Source organism: Leuciscus leuciscus (genome assembly GCF_965113295.1).
Source record: "Leuciscus leuciscus genome assembly, chromosome: 25".
Classification (NCBI taxonomy): Eukaryota; Metazoa; Chordata; class Actinopteri; order Cypriniformes; family Leuciscidae; genus Leuciscus; species Leuciscus leuciscus.
Genome location: NC_138724.1, coordinates 28,715,930 through 28,743,554, shown reverse-complemented (window position 1 = coordinate 28,743,554; position 27,625 = coordinate 28,715,930). Strand labels below are relative to the sequence as shown.

The 27,625-nt window shown below is 36.9% G+C and overlaps 1 protein-coding gene across 3 annotated transcripts in view; it reads left to right on the top strand.

Annotated features, from left to right (window-relative positions):
- Positions 1-27,625, top strand: part of fbln1 (fibulin 1) — a 56,106-nt gene that overhangs the window by 20,294 nt on the left and 8,187 nt on the right. Inside the window, exons 5-16 of one of the 3 annotated variants that reach the window (XM_082160660.1) lie at positions 194-235; positions 331-417; positions 1,837-1,974; positions 3,122-3,259; positions 4,561-4,704; positions 5,927-6,052; positions 6,913-7,038; positions 8,135-8,254; positions 9,774-9,905; positions 11,290-11,413; positions 20,525-20,667; positions 21,953-22,090. In XM_082160660.1, the coding sequence (XP_082016786.1) occupies positions 194-235; positions 331-417; positions 1,837-1,974; positions 3,122-3,259; positions 4,561-4,704; positions 5,927-6,052; positions 6,913-7,038; positions 8,135-8,254; positions 9,774-9,905; positions 11,290-11,413; positions 20,525-20,667; positions 21,953-22,090 (1,458 nt within the window). Of the gene's footprint in view, positions 1-193; positions 236-330; positions 418-1,836; positions 1,975-3,121; positions 3,260-4,560; positions 4,705-5,926; positions 6,053-6,912; positions 7,039-8,134; positions 8,255-9,773; positions 9,906-11,289; positions 11,414-12,618; positions 14,114-20,521; positions 20,668-21,952; positions 22,091-27,625 lie in introns of those variants that run through there. The other 2 variants (XM_082160659.1, XM_082160661.1) reach the window with 2 other exon arrangements.

Here is a 27,625-nt window from a genome sequence, read left to right as displayed (position 1 = left end):
TGGCTTTTGTTATAAGTCGGAAATGACAAGGAGGTAGCCCCCCCCCCCCCCCCCCCCCGTGTGGGCGTGGCCTAAATGTGCTCTGTCTCTATTACAGTCTCAGTATAAATGGACTCTGCTGCCCTCTAGTGCCTCAGAGGAGCTCAGACTAAAGTTGTAATGCATTAACTAACTGTATGTGTTAAAATGACAGATTTACAACCTGATGCACCAAACACAGACGACCGATGCAGAGGTACCTGGAACTATGAAGACATATAATCAAATGCATGATTGAGAGTTTTTCGAGTAGTCTCATTAATGTTGTGTGTGTGTGTGTTTGCACTGAAGCTGCAGGCTGTGCTCAGCGCTGTGTTAACGGCACTTGTGTGTGTTCGGAGGGATACAAGCTGAAGGCGGATAGAAAAACCTGTGAAGGTCAGTGTGTGTCCACCTGTAAACGCACGTCAGTCATGAGAGTCTGAGGGATCTCTCGCATTTACACTACACAGATCCGATCTTTTGACCATATCTGATTTTTTGGTCCGTCTGTTTACATTCACTTTAGACAGGACTGGTGTCCGATATCTGTGTGTACATTAATTCCCACCCATAAGATAGTTTTTCTATGCACATGGTAAACCCTGATTTTAAATGGCCGTGCTATCAAAATTATTTCTATAATTCATGTCGGGTGGTCATGATTATGTGCCAGCATGGGTGAGATAACAGCTGTCATGACTCGTGAATTTTTTGCAGCTTTATAGTCTGGAAATAATTTTCGTTTATCTACAGCTCAGATCTAGAATTTTGAAGTGAAATAAAGTAGCGCTGTATATATATATATATATACAGTACAGGTCAAAAGTTTGGACACATTACTATTTTTAATGTTTTTGAAAGAAGTTTCTTCTGCTCATCAAGCCTGCATTTATTTGATAAAAAATACAGAGACAAATATAACGTTCCCACCAAAATAAAAAACCCTGTGAGCGAGCGCATACAGACACGTCTAACTCATTATACAACGTTAAAAATCTATCTTTGTAAATAAACGTGTCGTCCTCGCCTTGTAGTGGCTTGAAATTCAAAGGGGAATCGGATATGTGTGTTTAGACGGAGGTCGGATGTCAGATATCGGATATGTATCTGGTTTAAAACCACATTTGGAAGTCAGGCTCAGATGTGAGAAAGGGCTGTTTACACCTGGCCACTTCATGTGTTTTCTGATAGCTATCCGATTGTGAAAAGCCCAGGTGTAAATGCCCTCCGAAACGCATTCGAGACGGATTTAAACCTGATCGGTCTGAGACTCTTTCCAGACCAAACTGGACAAGTGTAAATGCATCTGGTTGATGAAACCACATATGTAAATTTTACTCCTCCCAACAATGCTAAAATAAAGGTGTGAGAGCGTGTTATAGGCTATATGTCATGTTATATCCAGATATGATCCCCGCAGACGAGCAGCTGAGCATCTATTCATCAAGCAAACACGCAAACTATCACAAATCATAGTGAGAGTAAGTCACAGACACTTAACACACAATCATCTTCAATGAAACAATCATCAATCATCAATCGACACACAATCATCTTCATTACAAGTAAAGAACTGAAATGATCTTACAGGGCTGTCTCCGCTCTCTCTTATTGCCGTCTTTGATTTTGAAATGATCTGATGATCAATAAAATGCAGCTCATATCTGTTGATTTCGGTGATGTGAACTCCGTTAAATCTGCAAGATCGGATTTATATCCGTTTCGCGAGAACACATTTATGTGGCCAGGTGTAAACAGGCCCTTAAAGATCGGATGTTTTGTGCCAGTGTGAACGCAGACTCTGTGTCTCGACAGACATCAACGAGTGTGTGTTGGGCGCGGCTCAGTGTCGTCCGGGCGAACGCTGTATCAACACACTCGGCTCGTACCGGTGTCAGAGAGAGGTCAGCTGCGGGACGGGCTACGAGCTCACCGACTCCAACCAGTGTGAAGGTGAGACACACACACACACACTCAGAACACACCAACCAGTGTGAAGGTCAGACACACACACACACACACACACACACACACACACACACACACACACACACACACACACACACACACACACACACACACACACACACACACACACACACACACTCAGAACACACCAACCAGTGTGAAGGTCAGACACACACACACACACACACACACACACACACACACACACACTCACACACACACACTCACTCAGAACACACCAACCAGTGTGAAGGTCAGACACACACACACACACACACACACTCACACACACACACACACACACACACACACACACACACACACACACACACACACACACACACACACACACACACACACTCAGAACACACCAACCAGTGTGAAGGTCAGACACACACACACACACACACACACACACACACACACACTCAGAACACACCAACCAGTGTGAAGGTCAGACACACACACACACACACTCAGAACACACCAACCAGTGTGAAGGTCAGACACACACACACACACACACACACACACACACACACACACTCAGAACACACCAACCAGTGTGAAGGTCAGACACACACACACACACACACACACACACACACACACACACACACACACACACACACTCACTCACTCACTCACTCAGAACACACCAACCAGTGCAAATAATATTTTAATAATATTTAATAACAACATTTTGTGATTATATAACAATATGATTATAAAAAAACATAATTTTTTAAGATAATTATTATTACTAAATAAAAGTGTTAAACAAATAAAAAATATTACTATTATATTTCACTCTAAAATAAAATAAATAATTAAGAAAAACATACATTTTACTTTACAGCGCAAATGTATGTTTATCTATATTTATTTTAAAATGTTAAAACTTTGATTTAGATGGAAAACTTATGCTTTAATGCAGTTTTTATTTTACTCCATATTTTTATTTAATGAAATCACAACCTTTGCCATTTGATTATTGTACTGAGCCCCAATGACCAGCTCAGGCCTATAACCTTCACACGTCCCTCATTAAAGTGAATTCTTCTTAATAATAATAATAATAATAATAATAAATGAATAAACAAAGATATAATGTGCATGTTTGCTGTTTCAGACATTGATGAGTGTGAGACGGGCACTCATAACTGCGGAGCCGAGATGGTGTGCCAGAACTCAGCCGGGTCTTTCCGCTGCCGACCCAGAATGCAGTGCGGCGAGGGATTCATTCAGGACGCTCTCGGCAGCTGCATCGGTGAGACAGTTTCAGTGACTAACTTTTTTGATAAACAATCTGATTGTTTTAGGTAAGCACTCCATCCACAGATGCAAATTTTTTATCTAATCTAACTTAAAACCGTGTCCTAACCAGACGCGATGTGATAAGATTCCAGCGACAAATAATTTGTCTGTCCACACTAGACGCGATGCGACTGCGAGTTGTTTAAAAATCAATCAAAACCCACAGCCAATCAGAACAGCGTGTGGCGCGGAGTCAGCCAATCAGAACATCGTGTGGGTGGAGTCAGCCAATCAGAACAGCGTGTGGGCGGAGTCAGCCAAATAGAACAGTGTGTGGGGGCGGAGTCAGCCAATCAGAACAGCATGTGGGCCGAGTCAGCCAATCAGAACATTGTGTGGGTGGAGTCAGCCAATCAGAACATTGTGTGGGTGGAGTCAGCCAATCAGAACATTGTGTGGGTGGAGTCAGCCAATCAGAACAGCGTGTGGGTGGAGTCAGCCAATCAGAACAGCGTGTGGGTGGACCAGAGAGTAATCTTGACGGCACTCGCAAGAAAATGGATAAGCACATAATCAAATTCACAAATATTACACCATTTAAACATTATTAAAAATATATACTGAGTAACTAAAACAATCTTTGTCAAAGAATACACTTGTTTGTTCTCAGTTTGAACGTTCTTGTTTCCATTTGTTTAATTTCAAGATCTGAGGTGAATTATCCATTGTTGCTTTTACAGCTTCAAAGCTGGAGCACTAAATGATATTCAGAGTCACATGACACACTTTTAACATTAAATAAAGCACATAAACAGCGCCTGAGATTATTATCGCCACACTTTGTGTTTGTTGTTCCAGCGCGACGTCAGAAAAATAGAAACCGTTTCTAGAATAGAATCATCGCGTGTCGCCGTCGCGGCCGGATAGGACACACACTCTCATTAACATGGACAATAAGCTTTAATCGAGTGTCGTTAGGACACAGTGTGAGGCTATCTGTAAAATCTCTTCATTGGATGTCAGACAGAAATGCCCTGAAACTTCTCTCCGCTTTGGACTTATGTTATTAGACTAAGACCCTCACCCTTTTTTCTCTTTTATTTGGTTCTGTGTTGTTCTTTCTTCTAAGTGCTGTACCAAACATGAAAACATATGTATGATTGTTGAATTGACCTATCGCTAAGCCCCGCCCCCCTTAGTTACTGTTGCTATCTCGGACAAACAAATGGTCTTACAATCACAGATATAAACGAGTGTGTGAGTGTGTAAAAGCCCGTTACGCTCTCTAACGATGTGTGTTCTTGTGTGTGACAGATATAAACGAGTGTGTGAGTGTGACGGGCCCGTGTCCGGCGGGTCACATGTGCTTTAACACCGTCGGCTCCTTCACCTGCCAGAGACAGTCTGTGAACTGCGGTCGCGGATACCATCTGAACGCACAGGGAACTCGCTGCGTCGGTACACACACACACACACACACACACACACACACACAATCTCACATGTTCAATTCATGACCAATCAGATCAAGAACTGCATTATAATTGGTATTCAGAGAGAAAATACAATGTCAAGTAATACATATGCTTAAATTCAAAAGAAAAACAATGAATTACATCATAAAATAATTTATTTTATCTCAATAATGTGTCATTATTTATCAATAATGTGTCATACATTAAAAATGCATCACATTACAGAAATAAAATGGGGTGCAAATTGCATTTTTAGTTTAATTCGAAATATTAGAAAGAGAGGTGGGAAATATTGGGAAAAACTCTGAAATATATGACTAGGTATATATGACTTCAGAGAAAAAAAAAATATATATAAAGTAATAAAAATGATAAAAAATAAATAAATAAATAAAAATCGTACCAGTGTGAATAAATAAAGAAATAATATAATAAAATAATCAAAGAAATTATTCTATATATAATTATATTACATAGCACAAAATGTGTCTAATATAATAATTGGTCTTCAGAGAATTTTTTTTAATATAAATAACAAATAATATAATATAATAAGACTTCAAAAGAAAAAACGAAACAAAACACTAATATAATAAAATAAATAATAAAATGTACTTTTATATTTAGTGTTACATTATGTTTATGTTATATATATATATAATCAAATAATACAAATGCTGGAAAATCTAAGACTTCAAAAGAAAACAAAACACTAATTAATATATAAAAAAATAAATATTATATGTTTATATTTAATGTTACATTATGTTTATGTTTTATATACTGTACATATATATATTAGAAAGTACATAATATTTATGTCATTTTATTATAATTATATTAATATATAATGAATATAATTTAATATACAGTATATTTATACACAGAAGTCTTAAAGGTTTATAACTTTATAAGTGACTAAATAAAACATCAAATAATAGAAATCCTTGAAAACCAAGATCTCAAAAGTCTTATTTGAGCAAAAATCCAGCTCTCAATTTCACCCCAAAATCAAAAAAAAAAACAAACAAACAAAAAAAAAAATTATTATATTACATAGAACATACTTGTCGCATCACATTATGGAAATAAAATGGGTTGTGAATGGCATATTTTGCTAGGTTTGAGAGTTTTCCACTGATAAAGTTAGTCTGTACTGTCTCTTTAAGAGCTGAACGTGTGAGTGACACATCCTCTCGCCTCAGATATCGACGAGTGTGCCGGTCCTGATAACTCCTGTGACGGTCACGGCTGTATTAATCAGGTGGGCTCGTACCGATGCGAGTGCAGGTCCGGCTTCATCTTCAACAGCATTACCAGATCCTGTGAAGGTCAGTGGTTAAGAGGTCAAAGGTCGTAGGTTCAAACCCGCACCAGGGTTCATGCATTTGAATGCATCTGTCAAACACAGCGTGCACAGCTTGTCTTCTGTTGATCTGTGTGCCGTATTTCTTGCTCTTGGACATAAATGAGGAATAAATAAATGAAATGTACTGAGGGTCTCGAGGTTCATTTCCAACTCTTTTTAAATGCAACATTTACACTGAATAAAATGATAAAAAATTTAATTAAATATTATTTTGTTATTTGTATAATTATTTTTTTAATTAAATAATATATCATTTTAAATAAATTATACATCATATATAAAACATTATTATTTAATTCAAAATAATAAAAATATAATCAAATATGATTTTAATAGCTATTTTTATAATTATTTAAAATAATTATATTGTATGTGTATATATATATATATATAGTAATACAATTATACTATATGTATATATAAAATTTAAATAATTATAAAATATTAAATAATCTAATTATATATTTTATTTAATTATACTTATTATAATTATTAATTATAACTATTTAATTGCTTCTTATATATATATATATATATAATCATTAAACTATAATAAAATGTTTATATTTTATTTATGTAGTTATTTAAAATAATTTAATTATATATCATATTTAATTAAATTATACAATATATTATTTAATTTAGACAATTAAAAATATAAATAAATATTTTTATTATAATTTGTATATTATAATTATTTTAAAAGTTATATATATATATATATATATATATATATATATATATATCATTATTATTATTATTTTAATGCACCTATTTCTTGACTTGATCTGAATGCCGTGTTCCTCTTCTCCTGAACGTCAGACATCAATGAGTGCAGGAACTATCCGGGCCGACTCTGTGCACACAAGTGTGAGAACATCCTGGGCTCCTACAAGTGCAGCTGCACCACCGGCTTCAAGCTGGCCAACGACGCGAGGAACTGTGAAGGTACTCGAAAACCCATTCAACTAAAGGCCCGTTCACACCAAGGACGATAACGATAAAGATATAGTTCTAAAAACTCGAAAACTCGAAGAATAGCAGAGTCACACCACAGCGATATGGAGAAAAGTTATCGTTGGGATACACACACTCACAGCCAATCAGAATCCATTCTAATTAAAGGGCTCGCGCATTTAAAATGGCAGACGACATTGCGGAGAAGTTAATCACCGAGGTCCAGATTAATCTACCATTGTTTTACAAGTCAAGCCTCTTTATAAGAAAATGGAAAACAGTTGTTCATCCCTCTGAATAAGCAGAAGTATGACCTCAAGTTTCCAGCGCTCGTTTCCACAACATTGTCTTGATTCCTTTGAAGTTGCGGTGAAAAAGGCTAGGTGTTGTTTTTATTCCACTATATTGACTAAATTCACTGTTAGATTATTAGATCGATTACACGCTTCACTCAGAACACAGTATGCTGAGGACATCTGCTGGTTAAAGCCGTGTAAAAGCAACAAGAACAGCAAGAACATGTTCAATGACGTTGTACACACTTTGAAACCACAGCGCGCGAGCTTAGAATAAACAGACCGTTATCGTTCGTTAAGTGTATAGTTATCGTTATAGTAGTAAACGGGCCTTAAAGGTGCACTGTGTGATCTTTAGCGCCATCTTGTGGTGAGGTTGTGAATTGCACCCAACTGAAGTTACGTGGCCGACAGGAAGTGATGTCGTCATCTGAGACAGCAGAGAGTAGCCAGTTCAGCACTTGTTACTTGTTCATCATTGTGTCAGTGTTTTATTCGCTGACTTTAGCTGAAGCTTCTTTGCACAAAGAACAACATAGTGACAAAACGCGTTTGTCCGTTCAGGGCCACCGTAGAAACATGTCGATGTGTGTGTAGAGAGAAATGGCTCATTCTAAGCTAATAAAAACATAACGGTTCATTATGTAAGGTCTTTATACACCACTGAAAATATAGTTATGTATATGATATTGCATTTCTGTCTACAGATCCTCATAATATTACACAGTGCACTTTTAATAATTAACTCAGTCAGCCTTGGTTCATTCTCTGGCCTGTCGTTTACCCCGCAGACCTCAACGAGTGTGAGAGCGCCCCCTGCAGTCAGGAGTGCGCCAATGTTTACGGGTCCTATCAGTGTTACTGTCGCCGTGGTTACCAGCTGAGTGATGTGGACGGGATCACCTGTGAAGGTGAGTGTGTGAGACTGTCCCTGCGTCTCAATGTCCACGCTATCCATCCTAAACAGTGTGTGAGGTTAGAATAAGTGTGTCCCAAAGCATTTATGTGGAAAAGATTATGCCAGAAGTCCTCGGATGATCTACTATTTCCAGTGGATTTTCGAAGAGTGGGTCTGTGTTCACTATAAAGGCTAATATTACCCACAATCCATTGCGCTTTGGAGGAGGAACTGCAAACACGAGTGTTAAAAAACTACAAAATATGTCGGATAGGGTTTTAGATAAAGGTTTGTGTGACTCATCAAAGTTTAACCTGATAAAAAAATATATTTATTTAATGTTATTCGTGTCATATTTCATCTGCAATAACAATGTGGACTTTTACAAAGATCCGTTTGGCCATTAACTTTGAAATGCATCATTAATAATGCATTAATATGAGGAGAGTCTCTGTATGAAAGACACGCGACTGCAGATCAACGTGTTTCTCTCTGATACTGTATGAAATTAAATTAAATGTGATGGATTTTATCTTTGACACGATGATTGACAGGCCAGTTTACTGTGATAAGATGATTGACAGGCCAGTTTACTGTAACAAGATGATTGACAGGCCAGTTTACTGTAACAAGATGATTGACAGGCCAGTTTACTGTGACAAGATGATTGACAGGCCAGTTTACTGTGAGGAGATGATTGACAGGCCAGTTTACTGTGACGAGATGATTGACAGGCCAGTTTACTGTAACAAGATGATTGACAGGCCAGTTTACTGTGATAAGATGATTGACAGGCCAGTTTACTGTGAGGAGATGATTGACAGGCCAGTTTACTGTAACAAGATGATTGACAGGCCAGTTTACTGTAACAAGATGATTGACAGGCCAGTTTACTGTAACAAGATGATTGACAGGCCAGTTTACTGTGACAAGATGATTGACAGGCCAGTTTACTGTGACGAGATGATTGACAGGCCAGTTTACTGTGACAAGAGTTTACTGTGACAAGATGATTGACAGGCCAGTTTACTGTGACAAGATGATTGACAGGCCAGTTTACTGTAACAAGATGATTGACAGGCCAGTTTACTGTGAGGAGATGATTGACAGGCCAGTTTACTGTAACAAGATGATTGACAGGCCAGTTTACTGTGACAAGATGATTGACAGGCCGGCCAGTTTACTGTGACGAGATGATTGACAGGCCAGTTTACTGTGACGAGATGATTGACAGGCCAGTTTACTGTGACGAGATGATTGACAGGCCAGTTTACTGTGACGAGATGATTGACAGGCCAGTTTACTGTAACAAGATGATTGACAGGCCAGTTTACTGTGACAGAGAGCAACCGTTAAAGACATAATTGTATGACGTGATAGTTTGTCCCAAAGCTTATCTACTCTTCTGATACTCCAAGCTAAATGTTTCTTCACTGAGTGAGTTCATACTTGAGGGCGTAGTGTAAGTGGGGGAATTGAGACGGTGTTTGCTGTCAGACTCCATCATTCATACAGTGTGTTTTCCTCTTCAGACATCGATGAGTGTGCGCTGCCCACCGGTGGACACATCTGCTCTTACCGATGCCACAACACACCGGGAAGCTTTCACTGCACGTGTCCCGCCACCGGATACACACTCGCTCCCAACGGACGCAGCTGCCAGGGTCAGGAACACACTGTTATCAGGATCACAATATTCATATCACACAATACAGAAATCAGTGTTCATGTAAATGGTCTCATTTGTTAACATTAGTAAATGGAGTTACTAACAACGAACAATACTTCATTTATTATGAACATTTCTTAATTTTGGTTAATAAAACTGTTCATGTTTATGTTAGTTCACTAAATCTTGAGAACGTATTGTAGTGTAAACCGTTATTACAAATCATTGTGTTTTAAATATTACTATTTAGGTTTATTAGTCCTTCGGATGAGACGTTAAACCGAGGTCCTGACTCTCTGTGGCCACACAAATAATAAATAAATAAACATTAAATGATAAATAATAATAATATTAAAGATGTATTTATTATAAATAATATTGAATAAGTAACAAATAATAATAATAATAACAAATAAAATACAATTCTATTTTATATATATATGATATATGAAAATACAATATGTAAATTACTTAAAAAAAATTTTTTAAGTATACCATATACTGTATATATAAAATATATATAAAATATAATTTAATTTAACTAATTAAAAATAAACATGCAATAAGTATACAATTTAAAAAAATAAAATATAATTAAATATAATTTAAATTATCTAAGTATTATTTTCATTGTTATTTTATAATTTAAAAATAATTATATATAATTAATATTTAATTAATATTAAAAAATACTTTAAATTGTTTATTTTTATTCAGTTTTAGTTCCCTGGCAACATTTCTAATTTTCTATTTTAAGTTTTTAATCTACTATTTATTTTTTTATTTTATGTCAGTTTTATTTCAATGAACAAATATATTTTTATGTTTTTAGTTAACGATAATAACCCTGAGTGTCATTGGTCAGAATTCATAAAAAATTTGTCAAAAAAGTTGTAATTGATAAACCATCAATTTCACACATAATGTGCATCATTTGTCATATTACACCACTTTATGCTGTGGAAAAAGCCCTTAAAGTGACAGTTCATCCAAAAATGATAATTCTGTCATTAATTATTCATCCTCATGTCGTTCCAAACCCGTAAGACTTTCGTTCATCTTCGGAACACAAATGAAGATATTTTTGATGAAATCTGAGAGATTTCTGTCGCTCCATTGATAAGCAACTACCACTTTGATGCTTCAAAACTTTATAAAGTGATCGTAAAACTAATCCATTTGAATTGAGCGGATTCTGATGAGACACAATCGCTTTATAAATGACAACAAGGGTGAAAAATTAATGACAGAATTTTCATTTTTTGGGTGAACTATCCCTTTAAATATGGTCAAATCACTGTAAATAAAGCTAAGTGTTTTATTTAAACATAATCATCAAGACCAACACTAATACTGCTGTGTTTCCCCCCCACGAGCAGATATTGATGAGTGTGTGGCCGGGACTCACGCCTGTACAGAAGCCCAGAGCTGCTTCAACATCCAGGGCGGATATAAATGCCTGAGCTTCGACTGTCCTGCCAACTACAGGCGCTCAGGAGACACGTGAGTGACTGACGGATTCAAGTCAACCAGTTCAACAGCTCAAACCAAGAGCAAAAGGACATTAAACAAATGCACTGATTCTTGACTTTATTCTGTAGGAATTTAATCCAATTTTGAATTTCCGTTAACTTTAATATTTTACATATCTGAGAATCGGTTTCCAAATATTTTTTAAATGTACCGTTTCCACTGAATACGAACCAAGAAATGTTTAATAATAAATATTAAATAATAATAATAATAATAATTTATGAATAAGGAATAATTAATATATATATAAAATATAATTTTCTTTTTATGACAATACATTTTTTTTGAATAAATTATATAAAATATAATATGTGAATTATATATATCAAATCAATTAATCGCATCTAACAAAAGTTTGTATATATTTTTACTATACATATATTCATATTATTTAATTTAAATAATTAAAAATAAACATTTCCACTGAACATGAACAAATAAAAAATATAATACAAATTATGCAGTCTAGAAACAAAAAAATTAATAATACAAAATTAGGCAAATATTAGTACATATATATCATGCAGGAGTTGACGTACAGCTCAGATGTTGCAGGAAGATATTAATATCAGAACTGGGGTTCCTAACAGATCTGCTGATCACACTGTGCATGAACGTAATGCATGAATTGTGCACAAAGTTTCATTAATACACGTTGTCATTAATATCATTAATATCCCCTACCGATAAGAGCGCAACAGTTCCGGAAGTATTTTTTCCCATTCATTTTCTCCCCCCCAAAAAGTTTCAATACAAATTGAACTATGCCGGCTTGATCCGAGACGCATCGCAATATTTAAGCGTCTCTGTGTAGAAAAGAAAAGGGACTGTTGCACTCTCACTCTCAAACATGCTGGGTTGTTTCGACACAACTTTGGGTCAAATATGGACAAACAAACCCAGCCGTTGGGTTACATTTTTTAAAATTACCCAAACGTTTGAGTTTGTCCATATTTGACCCAAAATTGGGCTCATTTTTTATTTTTATTTAAGTGGGTTAAAACAACCCAGCATTTTTTTAGAGTGTGATGTCACTGTGAATGCTCCTCCCCCCTCAAACAAACCCCTCCCCCTAAAATCACACACTCCTCCGCATGTCGTGCACCGTTCTAACCCCTCTTTCTCTTCTCTCTTCTCTCTTTTCCCACGTGTTTCTCTCCATCTCCCCTTCGCAGTCGCTGTGAGCGCTTGCCTTGTAATCTGACTAGCGAGTGCCTGGCCTTGCCTGTGAGAATTACCTACTACCACCTGACATTCCCCACCAAAATCCCCATTCCCACCAACATCTTCCGCATGGGCCCGTCCAACTCGGCGCTCGGGGACGACATCGAGGTGGCCATCGTGGACGGGAACCAGGGAGGCTTCTTCTCCGTCAAACGCGTGGATCACGGCGGCGTGTTGGTGGTTCAGAAACCCATCACGCTTCCTCAGGACTTTGAAATCTCTCTGGAGATGAAACTGAGGCGATTCGGACACCTTAGCGTTTACCTCTTCAAGATACGCTTGTTTGTAACCCCGGACGAGCTGAGCAACGGCATCACTGAATGAAACCAGTGCTTGATAAAAGCAGACGCTCCGATGTGCCTCTGGAATCTCGTCTAATGTTGCCTTCAAGTCCTTCTGGAAACGTCCCCTATCAAGTGATTTTGACATTGATTTTAATCAAGTCTAAAATAACACTGATGCTGATGTGCCTCTGACATGAAAATCCAGTTTTTCACTACTAATTGACCATTCGCTAAGCTCCGCCCCCTCTTGGTTACTGTTGCTAACTAAGACATGTTTTGCATAACGTTCAAAACCATAAACTGGAGAGTTATGTGATAAATACATCACAAAAAGAACTGAATATTACATTGCATTACAATGTGCGCATAAAGTGGTAAAAAAAAGCAATAAATTTAAATAATTTTCAGTCAAATATGCACATAAAGCGGTAAAAAATTATAATCACAAATTAAAACAAAAAATATTTTCAGTGAGTAAAATATGCACATAACTTGGTAGAAAAATTGCAATGAATTAAAAAACAATTTGCAGTAAAATATGCACATAAAATGGTTAAAAATTTCACAAATTAAAATGTATTTGCAGTAAAATATGCTCAATAAAGTGTTAAAAAAAATCACATATTAAATATGTATTTGCAGTAAAATATGCACAAACGGACGAAAAATCCCAATATATCTATATTTTATTTGCAATAGATTATGCACATTAAGTGGTAAAAAAAAATCATAATACATTTTTAAAACTGTATTTGCAGTAAAATATGCACATAAAATGGTAGAAAAATGGACACTCATTAACGACACTCAGAAACATGATCAACCCATGAAGACTCGAAGGCAACATTATTCTCGACTTTAATCTCGATCCTGCAGAAAGCAAAGTTCCTCAGGTGTCTGATGGGAATATATTACCTGAGATGATGTTCTTCCTGTATCAAAACTGCTGTTCATTATATACTCTAGTCTATGACTGTGTCTGAAACTACTTTCAAACACACAAACTGTGATCAGATGTGAGACTTGAATCAGACGTCTGTATGTTATAGGCCACTAGATGGCGCTGTCAGGCAAAGCAAATCAACTGCTGTCAAAATCATTTTTATTATTATATTCTATTATTTTTAGTCTATTATTTTCTAATAAAATTTTACTTACTTTAGGATTCTTGTATTTTATTTTTAAAAATATATATTTTTGGCTTTAAATAGTTTTTTTTTTGTTTAATGATACAGTGGAGAGATGAAATGGAAAGTGGGAACGGCGGTTGGAAAATTACCACACTAGCCACCCTGACGCGATTTTATTAACATTTAATTAGTCATGTAGGAAGCATCCATTAATCATTGAAGTGGTTAGCTGGATAATTAGCCAGGCATTTGAACCCTTTAGCCTGTATTTAAAGGATACATTAGCCGCTAATCCACCAACATACACCCAGAAACAGACGGAGCGATCTGATGATGTCGATCTTGAAGAGAGATCTGAAAGATGCTAGCTGTAACTGCTAGCCAGGGTAAATATTGTTAGCTAAAACTAAAACCATTAAAACACCATTTGCATTATTTGAAATCAAATAAAAATTCAGCTAGTTGACAAGACAACATTTCTCATTTTCCTTTGGTTTAAGCTGAAGTACCAAAGAAATAGAAGCAAAATAAACTAAAACTTAATAAAAACTATATAGACCATTTTTTTATTTGAAAAGGACAAAAACAAAATGAAAAAAATAATTACAAAATATTTATATAATTCAAAATATTAATAATAACTATAGGCCTAATATCAGTGATATCGTAATCAATGATAATGTAAACACTTCTGCCTACTAGTTAAAACATGGTTATGCTAGTGCTAAAATAATCAACTAAACAATTTGCATGAATGTTTGTGCTCAAAATGATCATAAAATGCTAAATAATAATCGTACTTGGGGATAAACAAAACATTTGAAAAGTAAAGTAAACAAAAGTTGTAAAATGTACAATATTTACAGGTTGTGAAAAAAAAAAGGTTAGATTCAGTTTTATTTATCATATGTTCTCATATTGTTTTATTTTTGTAATTTAATATTAAAATTTTTGTAAAGTCCTAATTTTGTTTTAATACAGGACAGTTTTGATCTGATTGCTATTTGCGATGGTTAACATTTGGAAACATCTGGGTTGGGAAACACCTTAGCAACCATCTCTACAACACTCTTGCAATAATCGAGGAATTCCCTAGCAACCACCTAGTTAATCATAAGAACCATCGAGCAACACCCTAGCAACCATCTAAAACACCCTAGGAACAATCTAGCAACACCCTAGCAACCATCTAAAACATCCGTTTCTGTATGTATCACTGTGTATCAAGTAAGCCAGATTCAATCACAACAGACTGGGCCCATCTGACCAATCAGAGCAGAGTAGACCAATCACAACAGACTGGGCCATCTGACCAATCAGAGCAGAGTAGACCAACCACAACAGACTGGGCCATCTGACCAATCAGAGCAGAGTAAACCAATCACAACAGACTGGGCCATCTGACCGATCAGAGCAGAGTAGACCAATCACAACAGACTGGGCCATCTGACCAATCAGAGCAGAGTAGACCAATCACAACAGACTGGGCCATCTGACCAATCAGAGCAGAGCAGACCAATCACAACAGACTGAGCCATCTGACCAATCAGAGCAGAGTAGACCAATCACAACAGACTGGGCCATCTGACCGATCAGAGCAGAGTAGACCAATCACAACAGACTGAGCCATCTGACCAATCAGAGCAGAGTAGACCGATCACAACAGACTGGGCCATCTGACCAATCAGAGCAGAGTAGACCAATCACAACAGACTGAGCCATCTGACCAATCAGAGCAGAGTAGACCGATCACAACAGACTGGGCCATCTGACCAATCAGAGCAGAGTAGACCAATCACTACACACTGGGCCATCTGACCAATCAGAGCAGAGTAGACCAATCACAACAGACTGGGTCATCTGACCAATCAGAGCAGAGTAGACCAATCACAACACACTGGGCCATCTGACCAATCAGAGCAGAGTAGACCAATCACAACAGACTGGGCCATCTGACCAATCAGAGCAGAGTAGACCAATCACAACACACTGGGCCATCTGACCAATCAGAGCAGAGTAGACCAATCACAACAGACTGGGTCATCTGACCAATCAGAGCAGAGTAGACCAATCACAACAGACTGGGCCATCTGACCAATCAGAGCAGAGTAGACCAATCACAACAGACTGGGCCATCTGACCAATCAGAGCAGAGTAGACCAATCACAACAGACTGGGCCATCTGACCAATCAGAGCAGAGTAGGTTCTAGGAAAGGAGGGGTTTAGAGAGACTGAATCTGAATATTATAAGAAAATGAAAGTGTTTTTTGACCTTGAATGCACATAAACCTGTTGTTGAAGACTCAAAATGAGTGGCTTTACAGCAGAACAGGGGCACTCTAAAGGTTCCTCACACCGCTAGGTGGCATCTCGCTGGGCTTTCTCCTCTCTCCCATCACACACACACACTTTCTGACAGTGAATTATGGGATTCTGGGCTTTGGACAGTGGTCTGAACAATTTGTGGCGAAGCTACATCGCCGCCGTGCCCCGAGAAACGATGGGCCGCAGTGTTTGTGTTGGTGCGCTATCAAGACACTGACTATAAATAATAATTACCAGAGAGAAAAAGAGAACCTTCTCTTGACCAGAAACACGGCCCGTCCAAAAGCCATGTTTTTCCCCTCAAGTCACACATGGGGATTTAGCGTCTCTGCTCACGTGAGCGAGTGAGTGCGCGCGCGATGGATTCCCCCCAGCGGCGTTCGCCACAATGTTAGCTTTGATGTTATTTGTGCCGCTTGCCCCTCGTTCTCCGTCTTCCTCGCTCGGCATGTCGTGCACAAGTTGGGTATTATAAGCAGGAGAACATTTTGTGGGTTTGGCTCAGGCCTAAGCAAAACGTGGACCCACCCGCTAATTGCTAATTACAGATCCGTGCCCAGCGGCGGCTCGACTGCTCTGTCAGGGGCTTCTCCCCTCTCTGCAGTAAAAACGCCCGTAACCTGATCTGAGCTTTGGGGTTTCACTGCAACTCCTGCATCCGATCAAAGCGCTCAGAGACGGTGTCTGCAGGAATAATGCACACTTCACTAGAGCTGCTCACTTTACAGTCACCATGACTTTACCTCTGTACAGATAAAACGCTGTCAAATAATTCACCGGTTAGCATGGACACGCGGAAGCGGTACAAAAAAATCTGTATTATACATTTTTAAGGCCAGACAGGTAGTTTGTTGAGGTCAATTAGTAAAGAAAGACTACACGCCTGCGCACATATACATTCGGTACAGAACGGTGTGGTGTTAGCAGCCCTTAAGTTAATAACTAATGATCTTTGTGATGGAAGTGAATCAATCAAAACTAACTTTATCTGGACAATAACTTTATTCTAGAGCTGATGTAAAGCCTAAACCATCTCTGTTACTGTAACTTCCTCTTATCTCTGTAAAGCTGCTTTGAAACAGTCTATATAGTTAAAAGCGCTGTATAAATGAAGATGACTTGACTTGACAAGAAATGAAAATGAAAATTTCTTTCATTTTTTAATGAAATATTGCAGTGTTTATTTACGGAAGAGGATCAGGGCCAAACAATAATAAAAAAAATGTAAACATCTCGAGATTAAAGTCATTATAATGCGAGATTAAACTCGTTAAATTTCGAGAAAAAAAGTTGAAATACAATGTTGAGAATAAACTCATTAAATTTCGAGAATAAAGTCGTTGTGTTTCGATAAAAAAAAACGTGGTAAATTTCGAGAGAGAAAAAAGTCGAATTACAATGTTGAGAATAAACTCATTACATTTCGAGAATAAAGTCGTTGTGTTTCGATAAAAAAAACGTGGTAAATTTCGAGAGAGAAAAAAGTCGAATTACAATGTTGAGAATAAACTCATTACATTTCGAGAATAAAGTCGTTGTGTTTCGATAAAAAAAACGTGGTAAATTTCGAGAGAGAAAAAAGTCGAATTACAATGTTGAGAATAAACTCATTACATTTCGAGAATAAAGTCGTTGTGTTTGGATAAAAAAAAAATCGTTAAATTTCGAGAGAAAAAAAAAGTCGAAATACAATGTTGAGAATAAACTCATTACATTTCGAGCATAAAGTCGTTGAGAGAGAAAAAAAAAGTCGAAATAAAATGTTGAGAATATGGATGGAGGGTGAAACGAATCACGGCACGGCTGCAAAAACGATGCACACTTCACTAGAGCTGTTCACTTTAAAGTCACTATGAAATTAATTTGTTTATGGAATATTGCAGTGTTTATTATAAATGATTCATCTGTGCACATATTTCTATTTATTTATCCATGTGCCTCGTAATTCTTAATCAATGCAGCGACATCTCTGATTACGAGGGCGGGACAACCTGTCACTCACATGAGATCCACCAATAGCAAACCACAACCATCCAATCAATTCCTCACGGATAAAATCAAGCCCTGCCCACATTTGTTCTTGTTTGAGAAGCCATTTTACTTGGATATACGTCACAATAGGGAAGAAAATACTATCAAAACTTTGAGATGCACTTATATAAAAATATCGATCAAGTTATGGCCAATGACTGATAAATGGCAGATTAAAAATGTAAGTTTTTAAATATTTTGTCCAAACTTAAAACCCCAAAATTATTACTATTTAATTTTAAAATATATTCTGTCGAAATACAACGGTAATTTTAGTGTTTTATTTAGACAAAATCATCAAACTTAAATTTTGTCTTCAATTAATGATTAATTATATAATATTTTGTCTAAACAAATGAAAATAATTTGTAATTTTTTTAGACAAAATATTACAAAAGTTTAATATTTGCCATTTTTTTTAATGTTCACAATGAATCGAGACTTTACAAAATCAGAATGTACACAATGAATAATCGTTTTGAGATTTGCTCAAAATCCCATTTAAATGATTCATTTCTTTAATTATGTATAGCTTTATAGACAAAAAAAAAAAAAAAAAAAGAGATTTAACAATTTAATCTAATTGCTGCCAAGGAGAAACAATTAACAAGATCTCATTAGTGATCCAAGGTCAGCTCTTGATTACGCAGCGATTTTCCCAAACGCAGCTTCAAATAAACTCAAAGTTCCCCTGTTCAGGATAAACAGCTCCCTCGTATTTTTCCTATTAAAAGATAGATGATATATAGATGGATAATATGTTAATAAATTTAAATTCCACATGAGATTTTGGGATGCCGGACTGGGAATGCTCTGCTAAACCAAACATTTTTTTGGAAAAAGTTTTATATCAATGTCACAACTTAAAATAAAATAAAAAAAAGCATTGAAAAACCATGAGTGGCTAACAGGAAACTCGACCACCAATTCTCCTGTGGTGTGATTTTTGGCCTCTCCTCGTTCTCTGTTCTGATTTTTTACCCCCCAAATCCTGATTGTTTGTGTTATGAGCTCCATATTAAGAATGGCCAGTGTGTTTGTGCAAATAATATTTATGTAGTAAAGGTTTCGCCCGCCCACTGGGTGCTTGGTTCTGTGGTGGGTTCTGCTGGAAGCCGTCCACTTGTTGGAGAGCTTCAACTGGGAAGAAAGATTATTTTACCCAGTCATCACCAGAGATCACGGCCTGTTTGCTCAAGTCATCTCACAATGGGCTCTACTGTGTCTGGAGCGCTTTAGCAGTTTAGCATGTCGTCATCGACAGGGAAACCGAATCCTGCATCATTAATATGTATTCCTCTGGTAGATCCCAGAAGACACCAGCCGCGTTTCCATTACCCTTCAAATTGCGCAAATTGGATTTGCGAATTGAAAATACGCCCAATGGAAACACGTCAATTTCTGAAAAAACTCCCATTTATCGCAAAAAAGTTTTTCCGCTCGCATGAGGTGGTTTTTCAGGCAATTCGAAAAAGGAATATTTAGCAAAACTGCAATGAAATGCCACAATTTATCAAGACCTTGAAGCAGAAATGAGAGAGAAACTCCTCATATGAGCCGCTCACAAGTATAAGGGGTTTTCCTTGCCATTAATGCTTGGATACACGCCTACGTCTCCTTCCATTAACAATAATGGCTAGTGCAACGGCTGCGATATACATAAACCTACCAACATCCGCTGCAATGATTTTTGGAATGATTATGGCGAGAGAGAAAAAAATGACGAAAAGAAAAAGACGTTTTAGTCGCATACAGTAACATCGGTTAATGGCAACGCCGTCATTTCGCAATCGTTTTTTATCGAAATTTTGAAAATATATCGCAAAAGTTTTGCGCAAATCTGAAAATGTAAACACGGCTACTAACATATAGCTCAGGTCAAAGGTCAGATGGTTGTGTTGTCTTCCTGTTTGAATGATTTTGATACTTGATTTTTATCTCCATTTCTGTTTTTTTTCCCTACTCCTTTTCCCTTTATTTTATTTTATTTTTATTGATTTATTTTATTTTATTGTAAAGCATTGTGGATCAACTACGGTTGTGTTAAACTTGTGCTCTATAAATAAAACTTGACTTCCTCCAGCAGGTCGAGAGTGGATCGTGCAGATTTTATACGGTGTGTGAAGTCCTGCCTGCCCAATGACATCTCCTGCGCGCTCGACCCCATCTTGTCCACTTCACACACGGCCATCTCGCTTCCCACCTTCAGAGAATTCAACAAACCAGAAGGTACCAGCCATGAAAATTAAGTAGATCATTTTTTGTTGTTGAAATGAACTAATCCAAAACAAATATTAGCATTTATTTTATTTTTAGACAAAATATTGTATAATTTTAAATCTAAAATGTTATGATTATTAAAATCTAGTTGGTTAAACTATTAATGTTTATAGCGAACTTGAGAGCTGAAAAGGGTTGTGCACCATTTAGAACAGATTTACGGATATATTCCAGTTCGATTCCCGAATTTAACGTTGAATTGAGGAAGCAAACAGGATCAGGACTGCTATTAAAATGTGTCTATAATATAAGCAGAATTAAAATGAACTGGAAGTCGAGAGAAAATACATTTTTGCAATTGCGTAACTAAGTTTGTCAAGACAAACTTTAAATGTCTGAAAGTTTTGAAAACAACTCGACAGAACGACAGACAGGGATAATGATAGATAGAACAAAAGAATGAACAAACGAATGCTAGGTAGAACGAACGGAAGGTAGAACGAACGGACAAATGAACGATAGAACGAACAAACAAATGAATGATAGAACAAATGAACGAACCAACAAACAAACAATAGAATGAATTAACAAATAAACGATAGAACGAACAATAGATAGAACGAAAGAATGAACAAACGAATGCTAGGTAGAACGAACGGACAAATGAACGATAGAACGAACAAACAAATGAACGATAGAACAAACGAACGAACCAACAAATGAACGATAGAACGAACAATAGATAGAACGAAAGAATGAACAAACGAATGCTAGGTAGAACGAACGGACAAATGAACGATAGAACGAACAAATGAATGATAGAACAAACGAACGAACCAGCAAACAAACGATAGAATGAACTAACAAATGAACGATAGAATGAACAATAGATAGAACGAAAGAATGAACAAACGAATGCTAGGTAGAACGAACGGAAGGTAGAACGAACGGACAAATGAACGATAGAACGAACAAACAAATGAACGATAGAACAAACGAACGAACCAACAAACAATAGAATGAACTCTAGAGCGATATATAGACATAACGATAGCCAATTCTTCAATTCTGAACGCATCAACAGTTTGTAAATAAAACAAAGATGATTTAAAAAAAATACTATTTCAGTTTGTCTACTTCAAAATTTCCACATGTAATTCAATGTGTTACTTGCCGTTTCTTTGCAATTGTTTGTGAAATTTACCAGCAATTTCTGAGTGAAAATTGTTTCTAAATTAAATTTTACAGACACAAGTGTTTTCTACTAAAAAAACGATGTTTCCCCCCCCCCCAGAAATCGTTTTCCTGCGATCCTCGACACCGTCTCCCTTTCCTCACATGGACACCCCGGAAATCGTCTACGACATCCTGGAAGGAAACGTCCAGAACTCCTTCGACATCATCAAGCGTCTGGATCACGGGATGATCGTGGGTGAGTGTCACTGTGGCATGTGACTAACAATGCCAGCGGACCACAGACCGAGCCTTGAGGCATTCCTGTCTGGAAATCACATTTGCATCAAGTGGTTTTCTGACCTAATTTCCCATTACGAAAGATTCTCTTGCTTTTTTTTTCGTTCTTTAAACAAACCAAATGCATATGTGTATCTTTGCGGGAGGAGAAGGGGGAAGCATGAATCTACACGGAGAGGCTTATTCAATCTAACTCGTTCCGACAGTGTGATTCCTATCTGATGATAGGCCTGAAGAGTCGACGGCATCATTTGTGGCCGTTTGAAGACGCTCGTCCATGTGTTGTTCATCCCGAGCCCATGTTTTTCCTTCGCTATAAGCATGTGGCCTTGTTTCCCACTTTTGTGGCTCGACCGACTTTAATGTGTTCTCTGTCTACTCACTGTTTTTCCAGGACACTTTGAAAAGCTCACAAAGAGGTTTTTTGGTGTCCAGACGGTTATTGTTGGTGTGCTTTCACACAAAGGTTATTGGGAAGGGCAACCATTCTGAGTTTATAGAAATGTGGGTGAGACTGATGAGAAACATACTCTTTTGACAACCCTTGAAGCAATATTAAAATGAAATTCATTCATAGATTATATAAGATGGAGTGAAATGTTTAAAACGTTCCACGAAATCAGCGGCTATGAACTTTGAAACTAATTAAAAAGTCAAGACAAGTTACTTCATTGCCATTCAACCATGCATTTTCATGAAAAAAATGTTTGTTTTTCAACAAAAGTTTTGAACTTGACAGAACAAACATACAAACGATTGATAGATAGATAGAACAGTAGAACGATAGGTAGAACGAACAAACAAATGATAAGTAGAACGAACAAATGATAGGTAGAACGAACGAACAAACGATGAGACTGATGAGAAACATACTCTTTTGACAACCCTTGAAGCAATATTAAAATGAAATTCATTCATAGATTATATAAGATGTAAGAGTAAAATGTCTAAAACGTTCAACGAAATCAGAGGCTATGACCTTTGAAACTAATTAAAGTCATTTTATTGCCATTCAACTATGCATTTTCATGAGTTTTTTTTGTTTTTGTTTTTTTCCCAGGACTTGATGTCTCTGGTTTATGCTTTCATAATACAACAGACTCTACAATATTTACAACGTTTAGCATGCCTTGCACCATCACATCAGATTAAAATTTTTATGTGGTTGATCAATCACTTTTATACTTCCAGAACCTCTATTGCTTATAAGTCTGGTGCAAAAAAATCATTGCATTCATTGTAATATATTTTTAAAAAATCTAGTTTTTGTTTGTTTTCAAGCAAAAATCTTTATTTAATTTCCTACACAATGGCGCCTGAACATGAAAGATCAGTGTGACTGAGATGAAACGCATTATAATGAAACCCTGAAGAGCGTAATTGGCCGTCTTTTGTGTGCCAAGACGTCATGGGTAGTTTCCCCTCCTAGCCGAGAGAATAGACTTCCTAAATCACCATAACACAAAAGAGCCACAAACAACTGGCACCGATGCCGACGGCAGACACTCGTGGTTGTGTGGATTCCTGACGTCATGACGTCTGTATGTGTGTGTTTGTCTGGCCTGGTTCGAGTGGGTACCACATGAAAGCGTTTCCTAAACTAAAATGCAAAGAGCCACCTTCTTTCTGAACGCGCCGTTCCAACGGTCCTCTCGAATCGTGACCAGAAGCTCCTTAAATTAAACTGGTCCTAGAGATGGACGTGGCATGAGTCAGTGTAGGAGAGAACAGCTGGTGTGGATAAATCAGGGATTTATCAGCTCATTCTGTCCTCCGTCCCGTTTCCCTCGGGCTTTGGATTACAATCACGGAGAGCTTGATGTGATTTATGAGACATGTCACTGTTAAAACAATATTTGTTGATACTGTGGTGTGTTGTATGAATCTATTAACCTCAACTATTAACATGTGTCATCACAATCCACGGCCTAAAAGCTTGTAGATATGATATAAGAAAGCAAGAATGCTTTCTCAAGATGCAAGCCACTCATAGCGTACAAGTTTTGTAGGTGAAGTGTGCAATTTCTGCATCACTTTGATGACTAAAACGAATCGCGTTTACATTTCCGTTCAAATTGCGCAAATTGAAATTGCGAATTGAAAATACGCCCAATGGAAACACGTCAATTTTGCAAAAACTCCCGTATATCGCAAAAAAGTTTTTATGCTCGCATGAATTTCAGGCAATTCTGAAAAGGAATATTTTGCAAATCTGCAATGGAAACAGTTTTTTTTTTTGCATAATTTACGGGTCACCTGACGTACGTAAAAGTCGATCATTCTTTAAAGATGGCGCGGTGTGTTTGGACAGAAGACGAGACCGAGTTCTTTATTAAACTCATAAAAGACAAAAGTATCACTGGAATACTGGATTCTAAACCACAAAATGCCACAATTTATCAAGACTTTGAAGCAGAAATGAGAGAGAAACACCTCATATGAGCCGCTCACAAGTATAAGGGGTTTTCCTTGCCATTAATGCTTGGATACACGCGTACGCATTAACAATAATGGCTAGTGTAACGGCTGCGATATACATAAACCTACCAACATCCGCTGCAATGATTTTTGGAATGACTTATCGCGAGCAACGTTTTAGTCGCATAACAACATTTTAGTCAAAGTAAAAAACAACAACAACGTTTTAGTCGCATAACATCAGTTAATGGAAATGGCGTCATTTCGCAATCGTTTTTTTATCGACATTTAGAAAATATCGCAAAAGATTTGCACAAATGTGACGCTGGATCACAAAACCAGTCACATGTCGCACAAGTATATCTGTGGCAATAGCCAACAATACATTGTAGGGGGTCAAAATGATCGATTTTTCTTTTATGCCAAAAATCATTAGGATATTAAGTAAAGATCATGTTCCATGAGGATATTTTGTAAATTTCCTACCGTAAATATATAAAACATTTATTTTTGTGAGTGAATGCGGCACAATCGCCAACATAAATGCACAACTTTAAAGGCGATTTTCTAAAAACAATTTTTTTTGCACCCTCAGATTCCAGATTTTCAATAGTTGTATCTCAGCCAAATATTGTCCTATCCTAACAAACTATACATCAATGGAAAGCTTATTTATTCAGCTTTCAGATTATGTATACATCTCAATTTAAAAAAACTGATCCATGTGACTGGTTTTGAGCAGCTTCAGAGATGAAGTTTGGTTCAATAATCACACTAAACCACATCAGTTTTGATTTTATTTGAAGTCCCCATGTAGTCAATCATTTTATCCCTTAAAACTCATCTTTGATCACCAAAATTACATATTTTAACGTTTTTTCCATCTTCACGCCTTAATATCTTGAATGTAACTCGACACCCTTGCCTCATTTAGTATACGCAGTTCTACGAATATGCAAATGAGCCCCGCCTCCACTCACTCACTCAGCTCAGAGATCCACTGGTTGACGATCACACGTTGATCTGATTGGTTACAAGGTAGTTTGTGACGTCAGAAACACCAGCGATTTCAAAGCGTGTGTTTGAGACTGTCTTTGTTTCACTGCAGTTTTAAGGTGAAAATACTCAGCAATGCTGTCGACTTATGAACTTACACATGGTTTGTCTTAAAGCATATTAAAAACACCACATAGACATATAAACAACATTAAAACCTTGATTTCTCCACTTTAAGTAGCTTATTTATCATTTAACAATTACATAATCTTACTATTAAACCAATAAGTCAAAATAAATGCAGTGAGTTGCTTCACAGCTTCTTCAGAAGGAAATTCCCAGTCATTGCTATTTGATTTGGACTGGGAATACCCAACACTGGGAGCGGTTTCTGTCATCCACACGTTTGTGCAGCAGTCACGAGTGTGTGAAAACACTGACGGCCTCAATCGCAACACAGCCGTGTCTATGGTGACCGGCTCAAAGCATTAGCACTGTTTGTTTTTAGCACAGCTCCAGGTAGGTTGACTCAAGGTGGTGCTCATCACTACAAAGTCAACATTTCAACAACAGAAGAGAGAGTCTTTGAGCTGGACGGTCTGGGAAACACTCAATAGCTCATATTCATGTGGGATTTCCACAATTTATTTGTGGCACTCAATTACGGCTGAAATAAAATCGATGTCATGATATGGCTTCGTGCAAAATGTAAAATTAGTCAAGCTTGCAATTTAATTAAAGTTTGAGTGAAGCGTGTCATTTTAAGCACTTGAAGTTCATAGGGGTGTAACAATACATCGTGTCACATATCGCAATACAAAAACGCAACAATATGTATCGTGGATATTGACAATATTGTGTATAATTCAAGAAAAAAATTCAAGTTTTCAGAGTTTAAGTGTCAGTACTACATTAAACTACTATATATAATGTTGAATATAATGTATAATAATGCTATGGGGGAATATTTGTGGGTCCTGATAATGCCGAATGTCTTATGTTAGTAAAAAGTGGCCTACATTATTTTAAATATATCTAGTCAGTGACAGAGATATATTAGTCTAAAATAATTCTGTATTTTCAGCATCAGAATCATGAATATTGTTATTCCGGTGTCTCTATTGTCCTGTGCTTTGGGTTTATCAGCACCAAGTCCGACCCTATTCATTTACACACACTGTAAAAAACTATTTATTTTTTAATCAACAGTACATTTTGTGTTAACCTTTTACCATATGTCTTGGAGTATCGCAATAATATCGTATCGTGAGTTCAGTATCGTGATATGTATCGAATTGTGACTTGAGGGTATCGTTACACCCGTACAATATATATATATATATATATATATATATATATATATATATTCGCTTTGTATCAATATTGTGGAAATCATTAAGTTCTAGTGACAAAAAATAAATAGTATAAAAATATATACTAGTAAATATTACTTTCATAGTACAGTGCCGGTATTTTATAAAATGACTATGAAATAATATAAATATATACAAAACTAAGGGTCTAAACATATACAAGTCTTTCATATCCAACTTTTAAAGCCTTTTTAAATGAAATAATTTATTGTTTTTTAAGGCAAATTGCAACATTTTGATGGAGGACATGTTTTGTCCCTTATTTCAAGAATCAGTGATATACTAGTAAATACTGTATATTGTATATATAGTAGTTAAAAAAATCAAAAAAAAAATCAAAATCACACAATGTAATTTTCTTCCCAACATTGCAACTCAATGCATGTGTGTGTGTGTGTGTGTGTGTGTGTGTGTGTGGTCCGAGCGGCGGTACAGTCTGTTGCATCAACGCTGAGGATGAATCCCTGGCCTCGGACATGATGACGTGTGGATCTCTGAAATGCAGAGTATCCCGGACTACCACGAGCATGGGGAATGGGAGCGAACGGTGGGAAATCAAACGCCGTGGCATCTTCCCTTCAGCGGCTCTCAGTTTGGCTCCACCTCGGCCCAGATTAAAAAAGCCAGTATAAAAATTCCAGTCGGTGGAAACATCTGGTAGGGATATGCACCTGTGGTCAAGTGATGCAATATTTGAGCACAGGGAA